Source organism: Numida meleagris, chromosome 3, assembly GCF_002078875.1.
Source record: "Numida meleagris isolate 19003 breed g44 Domestic line chromosome 3, NumMel1.0, whole genome shotgun sequence".
Classification (NCBI taxonomy): domain Eukaryota; kingdom Metazoa; phylum Chordata; class Aves; order Galliformes; family Numididae; genus Numida; species Numida meleagris.
Genome location: NC_034411.1, coordinates 76,347,136 through 76,364,548, shown reverse-complemented (window position 1 = coordinate 76,364,548; position 17,413 = coordinate 76,347,136). Strand labels below are relative to the sequence as shown.

The following is a 17,413-nucleotide window of genomic DNA, read 5'->3' as shown; positions in this document are numbered from 1 at the left end:
ACGGCAGGCGTGCAGAGTGTGACTTACCTTGGTCATCCCTCTCGCAGCTACATCCAGTGACCCCAGGATGTCCACGCACAGCTCTTGGAGAGCTCCTTCTTCCTGGGCTTCCTGGGCAGAAAGGTCTCCGTCCACCTGCACAACAGTGTTGGGGAAGCACCGGTTACTCTCAGTTCTCAGGAGCCTCTCAGGAGGCTCAGGTGTGGCCCCACCGGTGCTTCTGTGCCAGCCTCTGAGCAGCACGGGTCTCCCAAAGGCAGATGCTGCCCACTGTCCTTACCCTTCTTCCCGTGGCGCGGCTGAACTCCCTGAAGATGTGCCCCACCACATCCCAGGCTGAGCAGCTCCGGGCGTCAGCGCTGAGCAGATCCTTGATGAAAAGCAGGACGGCCCTCCTCACCTGCCAGGGGTCAATTGTGGTTTTGATTTTTTTTTTTTTGCCCTTTGGGCATGCGCAGGGACAGCAAGAGCAGAGGAGAAGCCTGGAGTTCGGAGGCGTGGGTCAGGCCTTAGCACCAGGCTGTGCGCTTTCCATGTACAGCACGGGGACCTGCCCGCTCCACTCTGCCTGCTCTCCCCAGCAGGGAGAATGTGGGCAATGTGCCAGCACTTCCCCGGGCACCCCAGCCCTGCCTGTTTTGGCAGCAGCATCGCCACCCCGACAGCGCTTTCCCTTCCCAAACCAGCTCACCCGGGTCCTGGGGTCCCCGCACAGGCACTGCACGGCCTCCGCAACCTGGGGCAGCTTCTCTGCCATCACGGGCTCTGCAAGAGATGCGCAGAAGCATGCGTGGAGGCACAGCCCAGATGGCCAAAGGGATCCCTGGAAGTCCCAACCCGTGGTACTGACCATCCGAGCGAGCCAGAGCACCGAGCAGACCCAGGGCTGCCACGCGTCTGGCCTCCCTCTCATCGCCCAGCTGCGACTGCAGAAACAGGACCGTTTCCTCCGGGCAGATGCGGGCTGTGGGGAAGAAATCCCGCGCTGTGTTAGCAAGAAACTCATGCCCATTCCTGAGGCTTAGCAGAGACGTTTTGGCCAGGGCACCTCCAAGCATGGCCAAGTCTCCTCTCCTTACCCTGCAGCAGGATGCAGCGGGTCATCTTTGTGCTCTCAGCCTCACTGTGCTGTTTGGTGTCCTCAGAGAGCTGTGGGGACAAGGTCCACTTGAGAAAATCACATCGGCATTGAGGCCGGAAAAGAAACCGTGCTGCCAGCTCTCGTCTCCCTTGGCGCTCTTGGGAAGAGGCCACGCAGGCAAAACCCAGCCCGCCCCACAGCGTCCCCAGGGGCACACGCACGGCTCTGGAGCAGCCACGGGCATGCAGGAGCTAAGGCTGAGCGGCCGCTCGAGGCTTGGAGCTCCACAGTCCTCCTGAGACTTAGCCAAGAGGGAAACTGCTGTGGGCGCAAGGGTAGGCTCCCTTACCTCGCAGAACATGGCACCGGTGATGGCCAGCAGCGTGTCCTTGGGGATGACAGACTGAACTCCCTCCAAGATATCGAGGCTCTGCAAGAGACCAGGGGAGGAAGAAAGGGCTGTAGCCACATCTAGCCACTTGGGAGCGGAGAAACCGTTTCCCAATGGCTTGTCCGCTGGGAGAAGCTCCCGCACAGGCCTTCTTGTTTGTCACCGCCCCCCAGCAGCACCAAGAGAGTCTCTCTGCTGTGACCCGAGCCCCGTTTGGGCATCGTTTGCCGGCATTTCCCACCCAACAGCCTTCTCCTCCCCCATCAGATGCAACTGGACGTGGTCCTCCTGGTTGTTAGCACAGAGCTCCTCAGGGACTCAGAGCCGCACAGTGGTGGCGGTGAAGCCTCCCATCCCCAGGAGATGGGCCCCAGTGACTCTTGGCTCCCTCCTGGGCCTGTCTGGGTTACTCTTTCCTTGACTGAAGAGCTCAGGAAGCCTCAGAGCTCCCTTGGACACCAGTTCCTTCTTTCTCCAAGGGCTCCCCGCCTCCTCCCTGCAACCCACTGACCCCTCGGGCACTCGCCCCAGGGCACTCAGCCACACGCCCACGCTGAGCCCTGCTCAGCATCTCACCTTGGTCACCCTGGAGGTGTCCTGGACCTCCTGACACTGGTGCACGAGGCAGAGGAGCTGCTCCCAGATGTGCTCCCGGCGCAGCTCCTCTTGCAGGAGGAGATCCATCATGGCAGACACAGCCCCGACGACGGCCTGTTTGTCCTGGAGAGGGACGGCAGCGGCCCACCATCAAAGACTGAAGGTCTGCCCTTCCTACAGAGAGGGCTGTCTCTTTCTCTTTCTCTTTCTCTTTCCCTTCCCCTTCCCCATACCCCCGTGCCCAGCAGGAGATGGGCTCGCTCTGGAGGACAGGGAGGTTTTCCCAACACTCTCATCCCCAGCTCTCCCTGCTGCAGTGCTGTGACATGCGGCTGCTTCCTGGCAGGGAGATCCAGCCCCGAGCACGGAGCCAGTTCGGGGCCCTTTGCAGCCAGCCCACTCCCTCTCATCAGCCCTCTGCTCTCAGCCCGCTGGGCACAGACAGGGCTGCCAACGTGGATGTCCCCGCTGCCATCCCGGGACAGGAATGCAGCAGCGCTCACCTGTTCCTCCTCGCAGCCCAGCCAGTTCCTCACCACAGAGCAGAGGAGCTGGTAAAGATTCTCACAGATTTGCTCTTTCTCTGTGGCAGGCCAGGGGCATTGCTTTCCAGAGCACAAGTGAGCCTTGACTCCTTCCGACCATTGTTTCATAACTGAAAAAAAATACCAAGAGAAAAGGGAGCCTGTGAGAGTCTGCAGCAGGGCGAGGTGCGAGGGTTGTCGCGAGCCCCCCTGCTCAGGGGCCAGCACTCACCAGCACAAGCGACGCGCAGGGTGTGGCCGCTCCTCACCTGGCCGGCCACACAGCGCAGGCCGGCCAGTGTCAGCCACATGAAGGCGACGCACTGCGGAGCTGCGGAGGGGAAGGAGAGGGCCACGGTCAGAGCCCCGGCAGCGAGGGAGGAGGGGCTGCAGCCCTGCAGCCCCCAGCTCAACGCAGAGCACACGCAGAGGGGAGAGAGCCCTTTGCCCGGTTGTCATAGAAGTCAGGAGGCTGAGGGTGCTCTACCGTAGCTGCTGAACAGCTTGCTCAGGGTGACGAGCGCAAACTGCTTGGACATCTCTGCCACGGCCTTCAGGTGGCCCTGGAGCTCGGCCATCACCAAGCTGAAGTGTGAGCGGGCCAGAGCCACCAGGACGTTGCTGGCAGCTGTCCTCACGTTGTCCGTCGCGCCCTGAAAAATTGTCCCTGGTGACACGCGGCACAGCAGACCGCCTGAGGCCCTGGGAAGGGCTAAGCCACCGCCGTCTGCCAGCAGAATGCCAGCGCGGGCAGGCGGCTCCCTTTGCCTTCGGGAGTGACCCCTCACCTGGGCCGCCGTCAGGTCCTGGGACACCTCTGCCAGCAGCCGGTTTGCCACCCCGCACGGTGGGCGGCTGTCCTCTTCCCACAGGGCGCTCTCCAGCTCGCAGTATGCCTGCGCTCGGTCACCCTGCGGACAAGGATCAGTCACGCTCGCTTTGCCCTTGTTCCCAGGGAGCCACCCGCTACCACCCGTGGCTATGCCCATGTGCTGCCGGGGTCAGGCAGGCGCGAGGGTGGCACAAAACCCTGGGCTGTGGGCCTGGCACCCACGGGACCGTGGCAGTGGGCCGGGGCAAGGACTGAGGTTTGCATGTCCCCAGCTCACCTCTCTGTCTTGCAGGCGCTGCAGCAGCAACGTCACGGGACAGGCAGGGGCAGAGCTTGCCACCCTGCCTCTGCTCCCGCGACGCGTACGTCTGGGCATGCAGCCCACACAAGCAAAGAGACCTGGAAGGAAAGAGCAGAGCAGCTGCCGCGGGTGTTGCTTGGAGCAGGGGGCGAGCATGCGGCCAGCTCTGGGAGAAACGCTCCTCCAGCCCCACAGCGCAGGGTGGGCTGCGCTGGCACACGTGTGGTCGGTGGGGAAAGGGGAGAGAGCCTTCCCCTTGCTGGGGCACTGGGGAGACCACGGTGGGCAGCTGCACTCAGCACAGCAAGGACAGTGCTGCTGTTTAGGCGCATCCTAAACAGACACTGGTGGCACACGTGTGCTTGGGCAGCGTCGCGGTATCCAGAGAGGTGGAGGGACCTCACCTCGAAGGGCTCTCAGCCGCTCCATCACGGCAGGATATCTCCAGACAGACACAGTGCTCTCTCTGGGTCCTCCTCCTGCAGCTTCCACAAGCTACTGGGCCACCGCTCCCACCGCTGCCACAGGGGCCTAAGAGACAGCCACTGTGACATCTCACCGAGGAGTGTTACCTCACAGAGATCCATGTGCCCTGGGGCGGGAACCAGACAGCATGCCCGGAAACCTTGCTGGCCCCAAAACATGGCATGTTTTTGTGAGGCACTCCGCTCCGGGGCGGACACTTTCCGCGCCTGCATTGTCTCAGCGATGGGAGACCCCTCTGTCCTCCTGACTGGCGGCTGGGTCCCAGAAGGAAGGAGGAGAATAGAGGAGGCAAATTGCTGCCTGAGGGGATGGTGTCGGGATCGAGGTTTTGGGTACCGTGATCTTGAGCATGCCTTTGAGAGACCAAGTGTGCGGACGTGAGACGGAATAGGACTGAGCAGTTGGGGCAAAAGTGTTCTGGGGAGCAAGCTGGCGGGATTGATGACCAGAGCACTGAACTAGATTTGACGGAGGAAGGGGATGGAGTTCCTTGTGACAGAGAAGGGCCTGGGAATGCTGTCTTTTTAGTAAACTGTGGAGAAAAACCTCCCAGTTGTCCAGTAGGATCTTGTGAGGACTCCTCAGAGAAGACAACGTTGCCAAGAGCCCAGCTGAAGCCCTCTTGCATCCCTCTGGAGATACCTGCACCCTCTGCTTCCTTACAGTGTCTGTATAGCAATGCACGCCGCCTGGGGAATAAACTAGAAGATCTAGAAGAACTAGAGATCTGTGTGTGCTTACAGGGATGTGATCTCATTGCTGTCACGGAGACATGGTGGGACAGCTCACGTGACTGGAATGCTGCCGTCCGACTACTGTGTCCAATATCTAAAAGGGGACTATAAAGAGGAGGGGAATCAACTTTGTACTCGGGTAGACAGTGATAGGGCAAGGGGGAATGGTTTTAAGCTCAAGGAGGGGAGGTTCAGGCCTTGAAAAACTTCATTTAATTCTTCATTTTTTCTCTAGGCAAATCACTGAATGGTCTCTGTTCAACTGTGCAATACTAATGACTGCAGAACAGTTCTCACCCACAGCTCTGCAGCTGGGAAGCTGTTCTAGTCTCTAATGAGTGGTATTTGTGATACACGTGTAGGCTGACCTGCAGAAGAAGGCCTCTTGATTCAAAACTTTCAGAAATGGAGACCAGAGTACTGGACCTTTCATCAAATCATAGAATCCTTAGAGTTGGAAGGGACTTTTAAAGGCCATCTTGTCCAACTCCCCTGCAATGAACAGAGACACCACAGCTAGATCAGGTTGCTGAGAGCCTGATCCAGCCTCACCTTGAAAGTCTCCAGGGATGGGGCATCCACCACCTCGCTGGGCAACCTGTCCCAGTGCCTCACCATCCTCACAGTAAAATACTTTTTCCTTATATCTAACCTAAATCTACCCTCTTTAAGCTTGAAACCATTTGCCTTTGTTCTATCACCACAGATCCTCCTAAAGAGTCTGTCCCCTTCTTTCTTGTAGTTCTTCTTCAGATACTGAAAGGTGCTGATATGCTCAGGTCTCCCCAGAGCCTTTTCTTCTCCAGTCTGAGCATCCCCAGCTCTTTCAACCTGTCCTCATAGGAGAGGTGTTCCATCCCTTGGATCACTGATCATTTGAAGAAGTGACTGCACACTTCTCTGGGGACAACAGCTTTTTGTTCCTTGTCCCACACATCCATCTGGTGCCTTGAATGCACAAATCTGAGTCAAGCCCAGACAACGGCCCAAGTATCTCCTCTCTTTTCACTGAGTAAGCAATCACATTGACACCTCAGATCCTATGCACTGATATGCATTTGATATCACATTATATCTTTCAGGTAGAAAAGTATTTGAAATGTGCATTTGCTGGATTTTTAAAAGACAAATTGCCAGTGTTAGTTTAACTTGGGAAATTTATATGTAGGAGAGATTCTGACTCTCTAAAAGGTCCCTTCCTAGGAGGATTTTTTCTGCTCCATGATTCACTGCTTGCTTAGACAAGGGTTGTCATGCTCGGCTGCTCTATTGCTTCAAGATCCCTTTTCAGTGAGTTAATTTGTTTGTCGCTATTTCCAAAAGACAGTTCCTCATCCCACAGGTGTGACCTGCATTCTTTGTTTCTAAAGATGTTTGTGATTTGCATTTTGGCAATTAAAATTCATGCTTCTCAGAATCCAGTTTACAAAATGATCCAGATCCCTTTGTATAGTTGCCTTGTTATTACTTAGTATGTTACTATTTGTACCACCTGTAAACATCAGTGATCATGACTTTCAATTTTAAAATGTTAGATATTTAAAGAGATGCTATGATGGTGCCATAGCTCTATTCTGTGTTTACTAGATGACTTGAGTGATGGACTAGAATATGTATGCTTGCTAAATTTGTATGTGATATGAACCTGGGAGGAACTGCTAACGTATTGATAGGACTGGAAATTCAAAACAGTCCTCCCAAATGGGAGGCATGATCTGTAAATAAAGAGGGTGGTTTCAACAAAGAAAAGTTTAAGGTAGCACGCTTTGGCAGGAATAAACATCTGTAGAAATATCTAATGGTGAATGTTCTGTTTTCAGCAAATTCGCAGAAAAGATGGAAGTTTTTGATAGATTACAGGTTCAATATGAGTCAGCAATGTCTTATGAAGAAGTACATTTTACAGAGGGGAATACAAACAGTTATTTAGCTTGCAGCTTAAAAGAAAAATTCCTCTTGCTCTGGTCAGTGCTGGCCTGGCTTCTGCTGCAGCTCTACATTCAGTTTCAGATGCTGCACTTCAAAAAAAATGTGAATCAGCTGGAGGGAGTGCAGAGGAGAACTATGTTCACAGATCTCCCAAGCTTGGGCTCCACAGAAAGATGAGACTAACTAGGTCAGCAGAGTCTAAAGAATGAAGGATTAATAACAGTCTTCAAGTATGAAAAAGGTTTCCCTAAGGAGAAAGAGAATAACCTCTTGTCATGTCCGTAGGACAAAAAGTACAGAGCTTAAATTGTAGCTACTGGTGGTTTTTTAAATCAGGTTAAAAAAATATTTGCTGGGGTTGATAAAAGTGTCATTGATCCCGCCTTAGGATGAGAGTGATTTGGACGACCTTTCATGTTCCTTATGGTCCTCTTTTTCTACAGCCTAACTATTGACATATATTCCTACTGTTGATTTATTTTGCTTTATTTACTGCTATACTGAGTTTTGGGATCACAGACAAGCTTTGCTAAATGCCTTTAAAAACTGCCATCGGATTCTGGTGCAAAGATAAATGGAGTGAGAGACTATTTATTCCTTGAAGAAAAATTGTCTGGCTAAAGGATTCACAAAAAAAAAGTCAGGAAAACAAAGGAGAGGGGGAAGAACAAGCATTTACATACAGAGAGGCTGATCAGTTGCTGGAAACAAAGACAATGGCCAGGTACAGTTGTGCTGATCAGTAAGAGACAGAATGTGGGAATGTGTATTCCAGTAAGGCTATCTGAATGGGGTTGCTTAATTGGAATAAGAAGAAGAAAAATGAGGAGGAGCAATAAACAAAATGCAGAGATGCAGATCCGACAAAGCAAAAATGGAGACAATGACAAGAAACAAACCTCCCAGTCACATTGGCTGATGGGCTATCAAGACACAGGTGACACTGAGGAAGATCAACCTGGACTTTGCAGCTGGCAGCACTGGGAACCAGCTGGGTCCAATTGGGAGGGTACAGGAACTGCAGAGCTGTGCAGACCCAGAGGGGCATATGGGGGAACAGGCAGCAAGAGGAACAAAGGGGAAATAGGTCAAAAAGGGTGTAAAAGGAAGTGGGTAAAAGATATAAAAATAAACTGGGTATGGTTAGTAAGCTTGTCTGGCTTAGCCCTGCACCTGGGCACTGCAGCCTTATTTTTTCTCAATAAATCTTTTCTTATCTCTCTCCTTGCGTATTTGCACTCTCTCTCCCATGTGTCCCCAGGTACCAGGCTGGGCAGGCATGGTCTTAGGCTGAAGCAGATGGAAGAAGCCCTCTTTTCTCTTCACCTCCCTTCTTCACATGATGTTAATGTACACCTGTAATACTGACACCTTCAGTAAAACCAACACCTTTGTATCAGGGCAAACTCCCTTGATTTCATGGGACAGAAGCCAAGTTCACTTCTGTTTGGCACCTGTGCTTCTGCTTCCTTCTCACAGTAGTCATCATACCTGACTTGTTCCTATTACCTTATTCGGGAGCTTATGAATTCCTGAGTTCAAATTTCTATATTTGGAGGCAGCTGGGGACAGGTTGATGAGAAAAGTGGGATACCCCAACTGGACAAAGCACCCATGCAAGCTCAGACCTGAGATGGCTTCTTGGTTCTTTCTCAGGAAGCACAAAACTGTGTTGGTCTGGCCCCTGTGCCAGCTTTGCTTGAACAGATGTTGCTGGTCCTGAGGTGTACCAACCTGAAACATCCAGGATGATAAGAGCATTTTGGGGTCCCTGGATCAGTTTCTTACTTATCTGCTCCCCTGTTGTGTTTGCCAGCTCCCCAGGAGTGAGTTGTTTCAGGTGTGCCTGTTAAATTGGCAGTGACTGACATTTATTGCTGGCACTTGGGGACTTCCTGTCATTTGAGAACTGTTGGGACCTGTCTAAAAATCAAATTTTTCACATGCACCTTCCCATCCAACCCTCCTTTCAACTGGTATTGTCTAATATGATCAAAGCATTTACCACTCACATACTCACTCTTCACTTTGTCGCTAGTGGGGTCTGATGAATCGCCCTCGTTATTATTCTGTGCCTGCAGGTCACCCAGCCACAACACAGTGCCAGCATAATGGTGACAACTAAATTATAACAATTTCTCAGCTTCCTTTGCAGCACAGATACAATATTTATGGCACTATTAATGCACAGCGCTGTCAAGATTTTTAAAAGGAGAGTAACTCACCTGTCCCTGTCACACAAGCATGTCCTCTGTGTTTCAGAAGTGTCAGGAGAATCCTTATCAATTTTTCTCTCTTAATAGTCTGAAGCCTGAGTCAAAAATGGCAGATTCCAGTATGGGAAAGCTTGATGGATCTCTCTGTGAAGACAGTCAGGATAAAACTTTCAGCTGTGCTGCTTAAGAAAGTAAATTAGCCTTCAGGTCACAGAGGTACGTAAGCATTTTTTCCCCTTTATCTCCTGATTTTAAGCAGAATTTAAGCTCCTAAATATCTTCCTGGATTTGTCCCACAACATTACAGGACACCTGGCATTTGATAAAACCAATGCCAAACTCACCCCGCTGAATTAAAGGGACCAAATGATATTGAGAGACTTATGCTGTGTTGGATGTCAGCTGTCTCCCCAGGGACAGTCATGTAGTTGGCATCAGCACTGCAGTTGTGTGCTTTGGTTACATTAGCAGAAATATGTCTGATTGCCTTTGACCATGAATGATCTGGAGTGTATTTATGCTGCCAAGGGATGGAAAAACACAGACATTGGCATGAATGAGTATGGTGCCTCAACCTTAATCTCCAACCACTTTTGCAATATGGCAGACCTTGCAAACACACACACAAAAAAATATTTGCATTTATAACCATATATGCAAGCTGCTTGTATTGCCAGTGAAGATAAGCCAGCAAAAATACTGTCTTTCACTACTGTTGCTTAAACTACCTCAGAGAGCAGAACAAATTCTAGCAGAGAATGCATCCCATATGGGACACACTAAATGCACCAGAGCCAGGCCCTCTGGAGGACCTCTGTAGTTGGATGAGATCTAGTTGATATAGCTGATGGAATTTCAGCTCACCCTAATGCAAAAACTAAAACAGGCCATAGAATTTAGAGCTTGGAAAAGCTTGCTCTGCAGCAATTAGGAGGAAGCCGGATTCACATGGGCACATATATATAGCTGCTGCAGAAGATAGACAAGATGCACCTTTGGTTCTCCTTGTCTCTGGATTCACCTAGCAAATACTGTTGGTGATTTAATTGGGCCTTTCTTGAATTGGTCTTTTCCTGCATGATGGTTCTATGACAGAGACAGTTTATGGACATAAAAGCACTCCAGCCAGACCAAATCCTTGTCTTGGAAATGAGGCTATGCTTCTAGGCTAGTTCTTGGAGGCTGCTTAACTGCCACCCACCTCATTTTGAACAAAGGCACTGATTTGGCTTGAAGCTGATGAAGAACCATTGACGCGAACCATTCTGTAGCAATATGGTGCAGCCTCACACTCCAGCTAGTTGTGGTGATAAGGGCTTGTACCTACAACAAAGTATTTTTCTGCCATAATGATAAATTTGGGAAAAAAATGCTTGATCATGACCATTTCCCACCATCACTGCTTTTCCAGCAGAAGTTTTGTTGACCAGTGACCTGCCTGTGGAATTCTAAGTCATTTCTGTACTTCTGGATTGCTCTTCCTTGGCCTTCTCTTGCAGTTTCATTTAAGACACCAGGAAAGAACTGGGAGAAATCTGCAGAGGAAGGGAAGTGGATGTAGAACTGGTCTTCCTCCTTATTTGTCACAAGAACTTGTTCTTATTTTTCTGCTTGAAGAGCTGGTTATTACATTTCTCTTGTGTCCTTGTTCTGGTCTGGACAACAACCAACCTCTAGTCACTAAAACAAATCTGATCTCAGAGAGATGTGCCAGTCGTGATGGACATTTCATGGCGTAGCCTTTCATTTCCCCTAAGCCCAACTCTTAAAATGACAAACCTGCATTTAGGAAAAGAATATTTACTGAGGATTTCTGTGCAGATGGTGATAAGTGTTAGTTAGCATTTGTAAGCTTATAAGCACATATGGTTTTGTACATATCAATTAAGGCAGTTGGCTAATCACTCTAATATCGTTACTGATTCACCTGTATGCCTTCAAATAGGCATTTATGCTCAGCCTGCTGGTTTTCGTATGTATGGACTGGATTGTGCAGTTCTCCTTGTCACCATTTGTAGTCAATCACATTTCCTTGGCACCAAAGGGATTAAAAAGATACACTTCAGAACTGTGTGGGCAAGTTGTTTGGTCCGTGCCTTATGTATAAGGCATGCACATAAAATATTTGTGCATGTGTGGCTCTGCTAGTCATGCCACGGGCTGAGTGATGACAGCACAATGTCTGTGCACACACGACATACATGCAGACTCAAGCATCTACTCATCCAACTGTTTGTGAGATTGCTGTGCTCAGGCATGTACCCTGACCCTGCCAGCCTCACCTCACAGCCCTGACCAGGCTCAGAGTCATACCTCCAGCTCCAGCAGCTCTGACAAATCTAATCTCACCCCAACATGTCTCATACCCATGCATGTACAATATATCCACTAAACAGGAGCCTAAATACCCACCACTGCCTCCGTGGCTTACCTCTAAGCCCACTGCTTCTGCTTGCTGGGCTGTGGTCTCAGCATGGCTACACCTCTTGCATCCCTGCTCATTCACATCTTTGGGTTTGCACCTTTCCTCATGCTATTTACCCTTCTGTTGCTGTCTGGATTAAGTTTCTCTTTTGTCCAGGCAGCATCCCTGAGATCTGCACACACAATAGGCAATCCCAAGAGCTGGCAAGTAAGGTATAGTTTGGTCACCCTGTTGACTGTGGATTTTAACCGTTCTCCCCTCTAGGACAATCGCTCTTCAGTGCTCCTACATTCTCTTTGAATATGAATAGGTTCACCAGCAGCCCCGGGATGGGTGGACAGTTCACTCCTTTTGCTGCTGAGAAAGCTCAACTCAGAAATGGGCCAAATTTTTTCAGATGTTAGGCAGATCACTACAACCAGCAGCTGTGTGCTTAAACCAACTGACTGTCAACACAGTTAACAACCATGTGTTTTTGGTAACCACCAGCTTCATGAAGGTAGGTATCTTGGTAAGTGCCAAGGCATCTTTGGACTCTGGAGATGCTGAGGATCCAAAAAATCATGTGAGTTGTAGCTGTTGGGAGGCTTTAGGGACCAAATTGCTTTTTAGGTGCCACGATGAAGTGATGTGGGTTCCCCTTGGCAAAGGAAAACGGGACTAGGGGGCAGCCTGACCTGCAACACCAATCACTGACCAAAGAGGTCTGCCCCAGCTGCCCTGATCCTGCAGAGCTCTCAGGGCTTGCTTCCATGCCCAAATGCCTTCATTCAGACTGGGAAAGGACCACTTCTGTAGCAGATTTTAAAATGGAGCCATAGAGAGGACTTTCTTTTGAGTCTTACCTTCAGGCTATGGACTGTTTTCACACTGCACAAACACTCTTTGTTCTTTTTTCTCTCTCTTTTTTTTTTTTTTCTTTTCAAGACTTCTCTTCTACTTAATTTCCAAGTGAATGGTTCCGCTCCAGAGCCAGGAACAGAATTATTTTGGAAAACATTTAATCTTTTTTTGTGTCTTTATCTCTGTCTTCAAATTGCTCTTAAACCTCAAGTGTACTTATTGTCCTTTAAAAAAAAAGTTTTTCTTCCAAAATTATTTCCAGTTTTGATGCTGAAAAGCTTTCTCTATCCAGCCAAAAACATTACATTTTTGGAAGAAAGAAAGCTAAAAAAGACATAAAATTCATGATTGTTTTTCTCCCTGAGCTGTGGTCCAAAAGCAAATTTTAACATTAGCTCTTCACAGGAGTTTATAGACTTTTGCAAAGCACAATGTTAAAGCTGCTATCAAGCGGTTGTGGCATGGTATTCTTATCACTTTACCTAGAACCAGGCCATGTGATTTCCACAGCAACCCCAATGAGCTGCATAATGGAAACTCCATTGTACCTATAGCACATATATAAATGAAATGGATAGGCCTGTAAATGCCCAGCATGGAGCTCTGCTCTGGCAGTGCAATGGATGAACTTCCAGCTCTCCTCACCTCCACTGTTTCCCAGTAAACCATGCAATTAGCTGGGCCCTTGCTGGCCTGGAGGTCCCTGAGCCCTGTTAGTGCCACACATTGGCAGTTCCTGCCAATATTAATTGAAACTGAAGGCACAAAATGCTTTGGTGGCTGGATCCAGTGAAAAGCTCTGCCAGGTTTCCATTTGCACATTTATAATCAGAATGAGATCTTCCCTGTGTACAAATTAGACCTAGCTAACAAATGAGTGTTTTCCTATGACATTTTTCAAAGTAAGTGAAAGGGAGACGGACAAATTCAACAGAAAATGCCTGTTTTTTTTGACAAAAAACTTGAAGTACTCCAGATCTGATGCACTACTTACTGTGGATATGTTAGACACACCTCTACAATGTGACCATCTCTGCTGAGATGGATCACCATGTCCCCATGGGGGGCAGTGACACCTCATGAAAAAGGTGCTCTAGCCAAAGGCTTTGCTGATGCTGAAGTGTGGGAGTATTAGGAAACCAGGCTTTGTACAACACTATAACAGCATTTCAGAGTCTAAATACTTTAGCTGTACCTGTTCATGAATTTTTGCAACACTAACTTAAGATCTCTGTGGAAATCAGACACTAGTGAAACATTTAATAGAAATTTAACTCAAATACATACATTTTTCATGAGAAAACTCATTTTATTTCAGCCCAGAGCAAATCTTGCTATCTTGGTTAAATGAGTGGGGGAATGTATTCACCAGTTGCTCACTTCTCCCTGGTCCCTCATTCTGCTGTATGCTGTTGGAGGGCAGAGTTCCTTGCATGATGTCTGCATTCCCGTTACTTATTTTATGACACAGGGCTGAACTCAGCTGAGCCTGTTCAGTCTATTTTCTCCAGGAATTCTGAGCCTCTTACTCTTCGCTGAACTGGAGTGTTTTGAATGAGACATTTAAAAATCACAGCCTTGCCAGCTCTCCAATAACATCAGCTCCTGGTTTCCTCTCATCTAAGTGTAACTTCTGAAACACTGAGCACTTCATCTGAAGTAAATGGCTAAGTGTCCTCTCCAGGCAAGCAGAGAAGAGCAGCTCTTAGAGAGCTGCTGTTCTCATCTGTTATAGGAGGGAATAATTGGAAGTGCTTAGCTTAAGGAAGAGTTGAATTAGTTGATGAGTGATGTCAGGTGGGATAAATCAGACCCCAGCTGGTCTGAATTTTTAGCCTGTTTTATTTTCCTTGTGGCCTCTTGTGGCTTCTGGGGCTGTGGGGCAATTATATTGCACTGGGGTATAGTCCTTTTCTGGTGGAAAGGCTCTAATAAACATAAAAGCATTATTAAGCAGTATTAACTAAGATTTCCTCATCCCTGTAGAAGTTCTTTCTACTTCAGTGGGTGCTGGTGCATTAACAATGGTTTTGCCATTACTGGACTCTGAGAGTTGTAATCTTGAAATGGAGCATTTTCTTGACAGAGTAATCTATTTAGAACACACAGAAAGGGCTGCTCCTTGCTTAAAACTGGGCCTCAGCTATGCTTTACTTTGAGTAAAATCAGTTTAGTTTAGGGAGAGAAATGCTGCAGTCAAGAAGCGGAGAGCAAGAGGGCGTGTGATATCTATAGCAGTTTCATTTTTACAGGTAAGATTCTGTGTATCTCATACTGATATAAAGTACTTATTGGTGTGCTGGAAGGTTCTGCTCAGCCTCTAGGACTCAGACATGTTTCAAAAATATTTCGCCTTTATCATCTCCTGCCTGTCCTACGCTTGTCTCATGGGATGGGGTAACCACGTGGTGGCTGAAAGTTGGGGAAGAGGTATCCACCTCTCTCCCCCCTGCCAGGTACCCTGGGACTGCAGCCCATCATCTTTCCAGGGTTCTCCCTGCAGTCTGCACTGGGTAGAAGCCTCAGCCTGCCCCACAAGATCCTCCCTTTGCCTCTTCCTATCCGCCTCTTCGCCAGTGCCAGCAGGAAGGGTTGCTGGCATCCCATCACCACTGGGACCAGATTAGTTAGTGAGGAAATGTGGCAACCAGTATGTTGTCTCTCTGTCATTGATTGCCCAGCTGGGATTGCTCATGTATAGCAACTCTGCCTTTCTAAAATCCAGGCTTGCCTCAAAATGGACACGAATTTTCATGAAAAGCCTCACAGAGATGTACAGCATAATGACCTGATTTCATGGCTAACGTATGTTTCATGTTAGAGTTGTTGCACCTCGAGTTTCCACACAAAACCCCTGAGCTTTGTTCTCATGGTTACTGAGGTGTCCTTTGAATCCCTCAATAAAGTGTATTAAAATGGTGCCCACTAGAAATACCCCCAAACTTTAGGAGACCGGCCGCCATCGTCCTCTGTTTTCACTGGCTTCCTCGTTCTCTTCAGGAAAAACAATTTCTTCAGAGTTGAAGCCTGGCTCAGAGGATCACTTGCAGAGAATGAATTCAATAAAAATTCACTGCAGACATTTCTGACTCTGAGACATACAAAATAAAACAAAGCTTGGCAGGTTTGGATTTCTTGTGGGATGCATTAATAAACCCTTTTGTCTTGGAAAATGAGTTCTTCTGAAGAAATGTATCATTGATGTATATCTTCCTTTTATTAAAGAACTGTAGAAATTAATGAGAATACAAAGATAAATGGGTAACATTTTAATTATTTTTCTTTTCCTTTAGAAAATGGACATTGTTCTGAAAAACAAAAGCAGTGCTTGTGGATTTTGCTGGATTTCAGTCTTGGAAAGTATACTTGCTGATGACTCTGGCCTGCCAGAAACTGTATTGCTCGTGTAAATAATTTTGTCTCAAAAGCAGATTTTTCTATCATAAACCTAATGACTTTTGACTGATTAAGATACATATTTTAAATCCTTATCAGGAGAAAGGTCAGTCACACAATGATGTGATTTTACTTGCAGAGATTCTGCTTAGTATAATGCCCGATGAAAGAAATTCAGTTTAACCTTCTGAATGACTTCAGGAGCCTTAAGAAATGTCATGGTGCCGTTTCCTTTAGACGTTGTCATCTTCAGACTCTTCCATGGCCCATCTCAGCTGCCTCATCTCTCTGTAACAGTTGCTCATAAGAAATATGCCTTCATACTTTGTAGGCATTAAAAAAAAAAAAAAGAAAGACCTCTAAGAAGGTCTTGCTTCAGTTTATGTTCATGTTCTGTCCAACTTATGCTTATTCACTTCTGTGTCTGCCCTGCTGAGTATGATGACCTTGTGTATTTGACACAGAGAGAATGCTTAACTCCAAGGAGAACAGAGGTGTAAAGAAAAGAAATTGGCTTTTAAGAAAGCCTTGCACTTCTCCTGGTAACTGTACTCTTGATTGCCTGTGGGTCTTGCTGCTTTAATAGGTCTATGCTCATGTTTTGTTCACCACAACAAGTTTAAAACAGGTTGTGCCAATACTGCAAATGTTGCCTGAGGTGGAGTAACTCCCCCTCTAGGCTTTGCTAGAAATGGATGTTGCTGCAGCTATTAATCAGAGGCCTTCTGCTTTTTTCTGCTTCCTCAGAGGTTTCTTCACAGGTGTAGTCCTTAGAAGCTGCAGCACTGTTTGCTGAAAGACTCCAAATTTCTGTGAAAATACTTTTCTTATTGATAGCATCAGCAATGCCTTTAATAGCTAAATAGATGCGCTGCAAGGTCCGAAGTCTCTTGACAAAATGCAGAGATTTGTGCTAGCCAAGCATCCAACCCTTTAGTAATGGGGCACTAGGGTACTAGACAGCCTCAATCTCCATAAGCAATGAAAACCAGATCACTGCTGCATTCTCTGTCCCTCTGAATCCTCTCCCTGTGGCTTCAGTGCTGTGACAGCTGCTCAAGTGAGGTTTGTCATCTCCCTTCATACAGCTGTGTTGCTATCGCAGTGATTTTTAGCCCATGGTTATATAGTGCTGGGTGGGGGACTGTGGACTACTTCCAGAGGTATGTAGAGAACAGACAAGAGAAATACCATCAGCAATTGACTTATGTCAGCCTGGGGAGGAGTAAACACCAGTGACTCCTGCCTACACTGCCCACAGCAGTCCTGTGAGCCAGCAGTGGTCACAAGTTCCTTGGGGAGCACAGGCAGGAGGAGCACTGCCTGGGGATAGGAAGGCACCTTCAGAAAAGGAATACTGTGCAAAACTTTTGTAGCAGTTTCCTTCAAATACGCTAAGCACAGAATTGCTCTTGCAAATGGGAGCAAATGCTACAGCTGAAAGTATTGCTGTTTTCTCTGCTGAATTTGGCCCAGAGACTTCCACGAAAATTTTGTCTGCCTACTCCAAGCTACATTTAGCACAAGCCAGTCATTTGTGACTGTAGCTTATAAATACACTCAACTACTGGCATACACAATAGGAAATATAATGCGCCTTATCTGGGGGCCAAGTGTTTGTTATTTATTGCAGTCATTATTCATTTCCACTGTAGATC

The 17,413-nt window shown here is 48.0% G+C and overlaps 1 protein-coding gene across 1 annotated transcript in view; it reads right to left on the bottom strand.

Moving 5' to 3' along the window:
• The window catches only part of LOC110396391 (maestro heat-like repeat-containing protein family member 2B), an 8,742-nt gene extending 3,649 nt beyond the window's left edge, over nt 1–5,093 (bottom strand). Inside the window, exons 1-13 of the mRNA XM_021392008.1 lie at nt 4,131–5,093; nt 3,703–3,824; nt 3,382–3,504; nt 3,081–3,246; nt 2,826–2,924; nt 2,573–2,724; nt 2,049–2,192; nt 1,431–1,511; nt 1,080–1,149; nt 851–964; nt 692–765; nt 281–400; nt 3–135 (exon numbers count right to left, since the gene is read on the bottom strand). Of these exons, the coding sequence (XP_021247683.1) occupies nt 3–135; nt 281–400; nt 692–765; nt 851–964; nt 1,080–1,149; nt 1,431–1,511; nt 2,049–2,192; nt 2,573–2,724; nt 2,826–2,924; nt 3,081–3,246; nt 3,382–3,504; nt 3,703–3,824; nt 4,131–4,155 (1,423 nt within the window). The 5' untranslated portion in view covers nt 4,156–5,093. The remainder of the gene's footprint in view (nt 1–2; nt 136–280; nt 401–691; nt 766–850; nt 965–1,079; nt 1,150–1,430; nt 1,512–2,048; nt 2,193–2,572; nt 2,725–2,825; nt 2,925–3,080; nt 3,247–3,381; nt 3,505–3,702; nt 3,825–4,130) is intronic.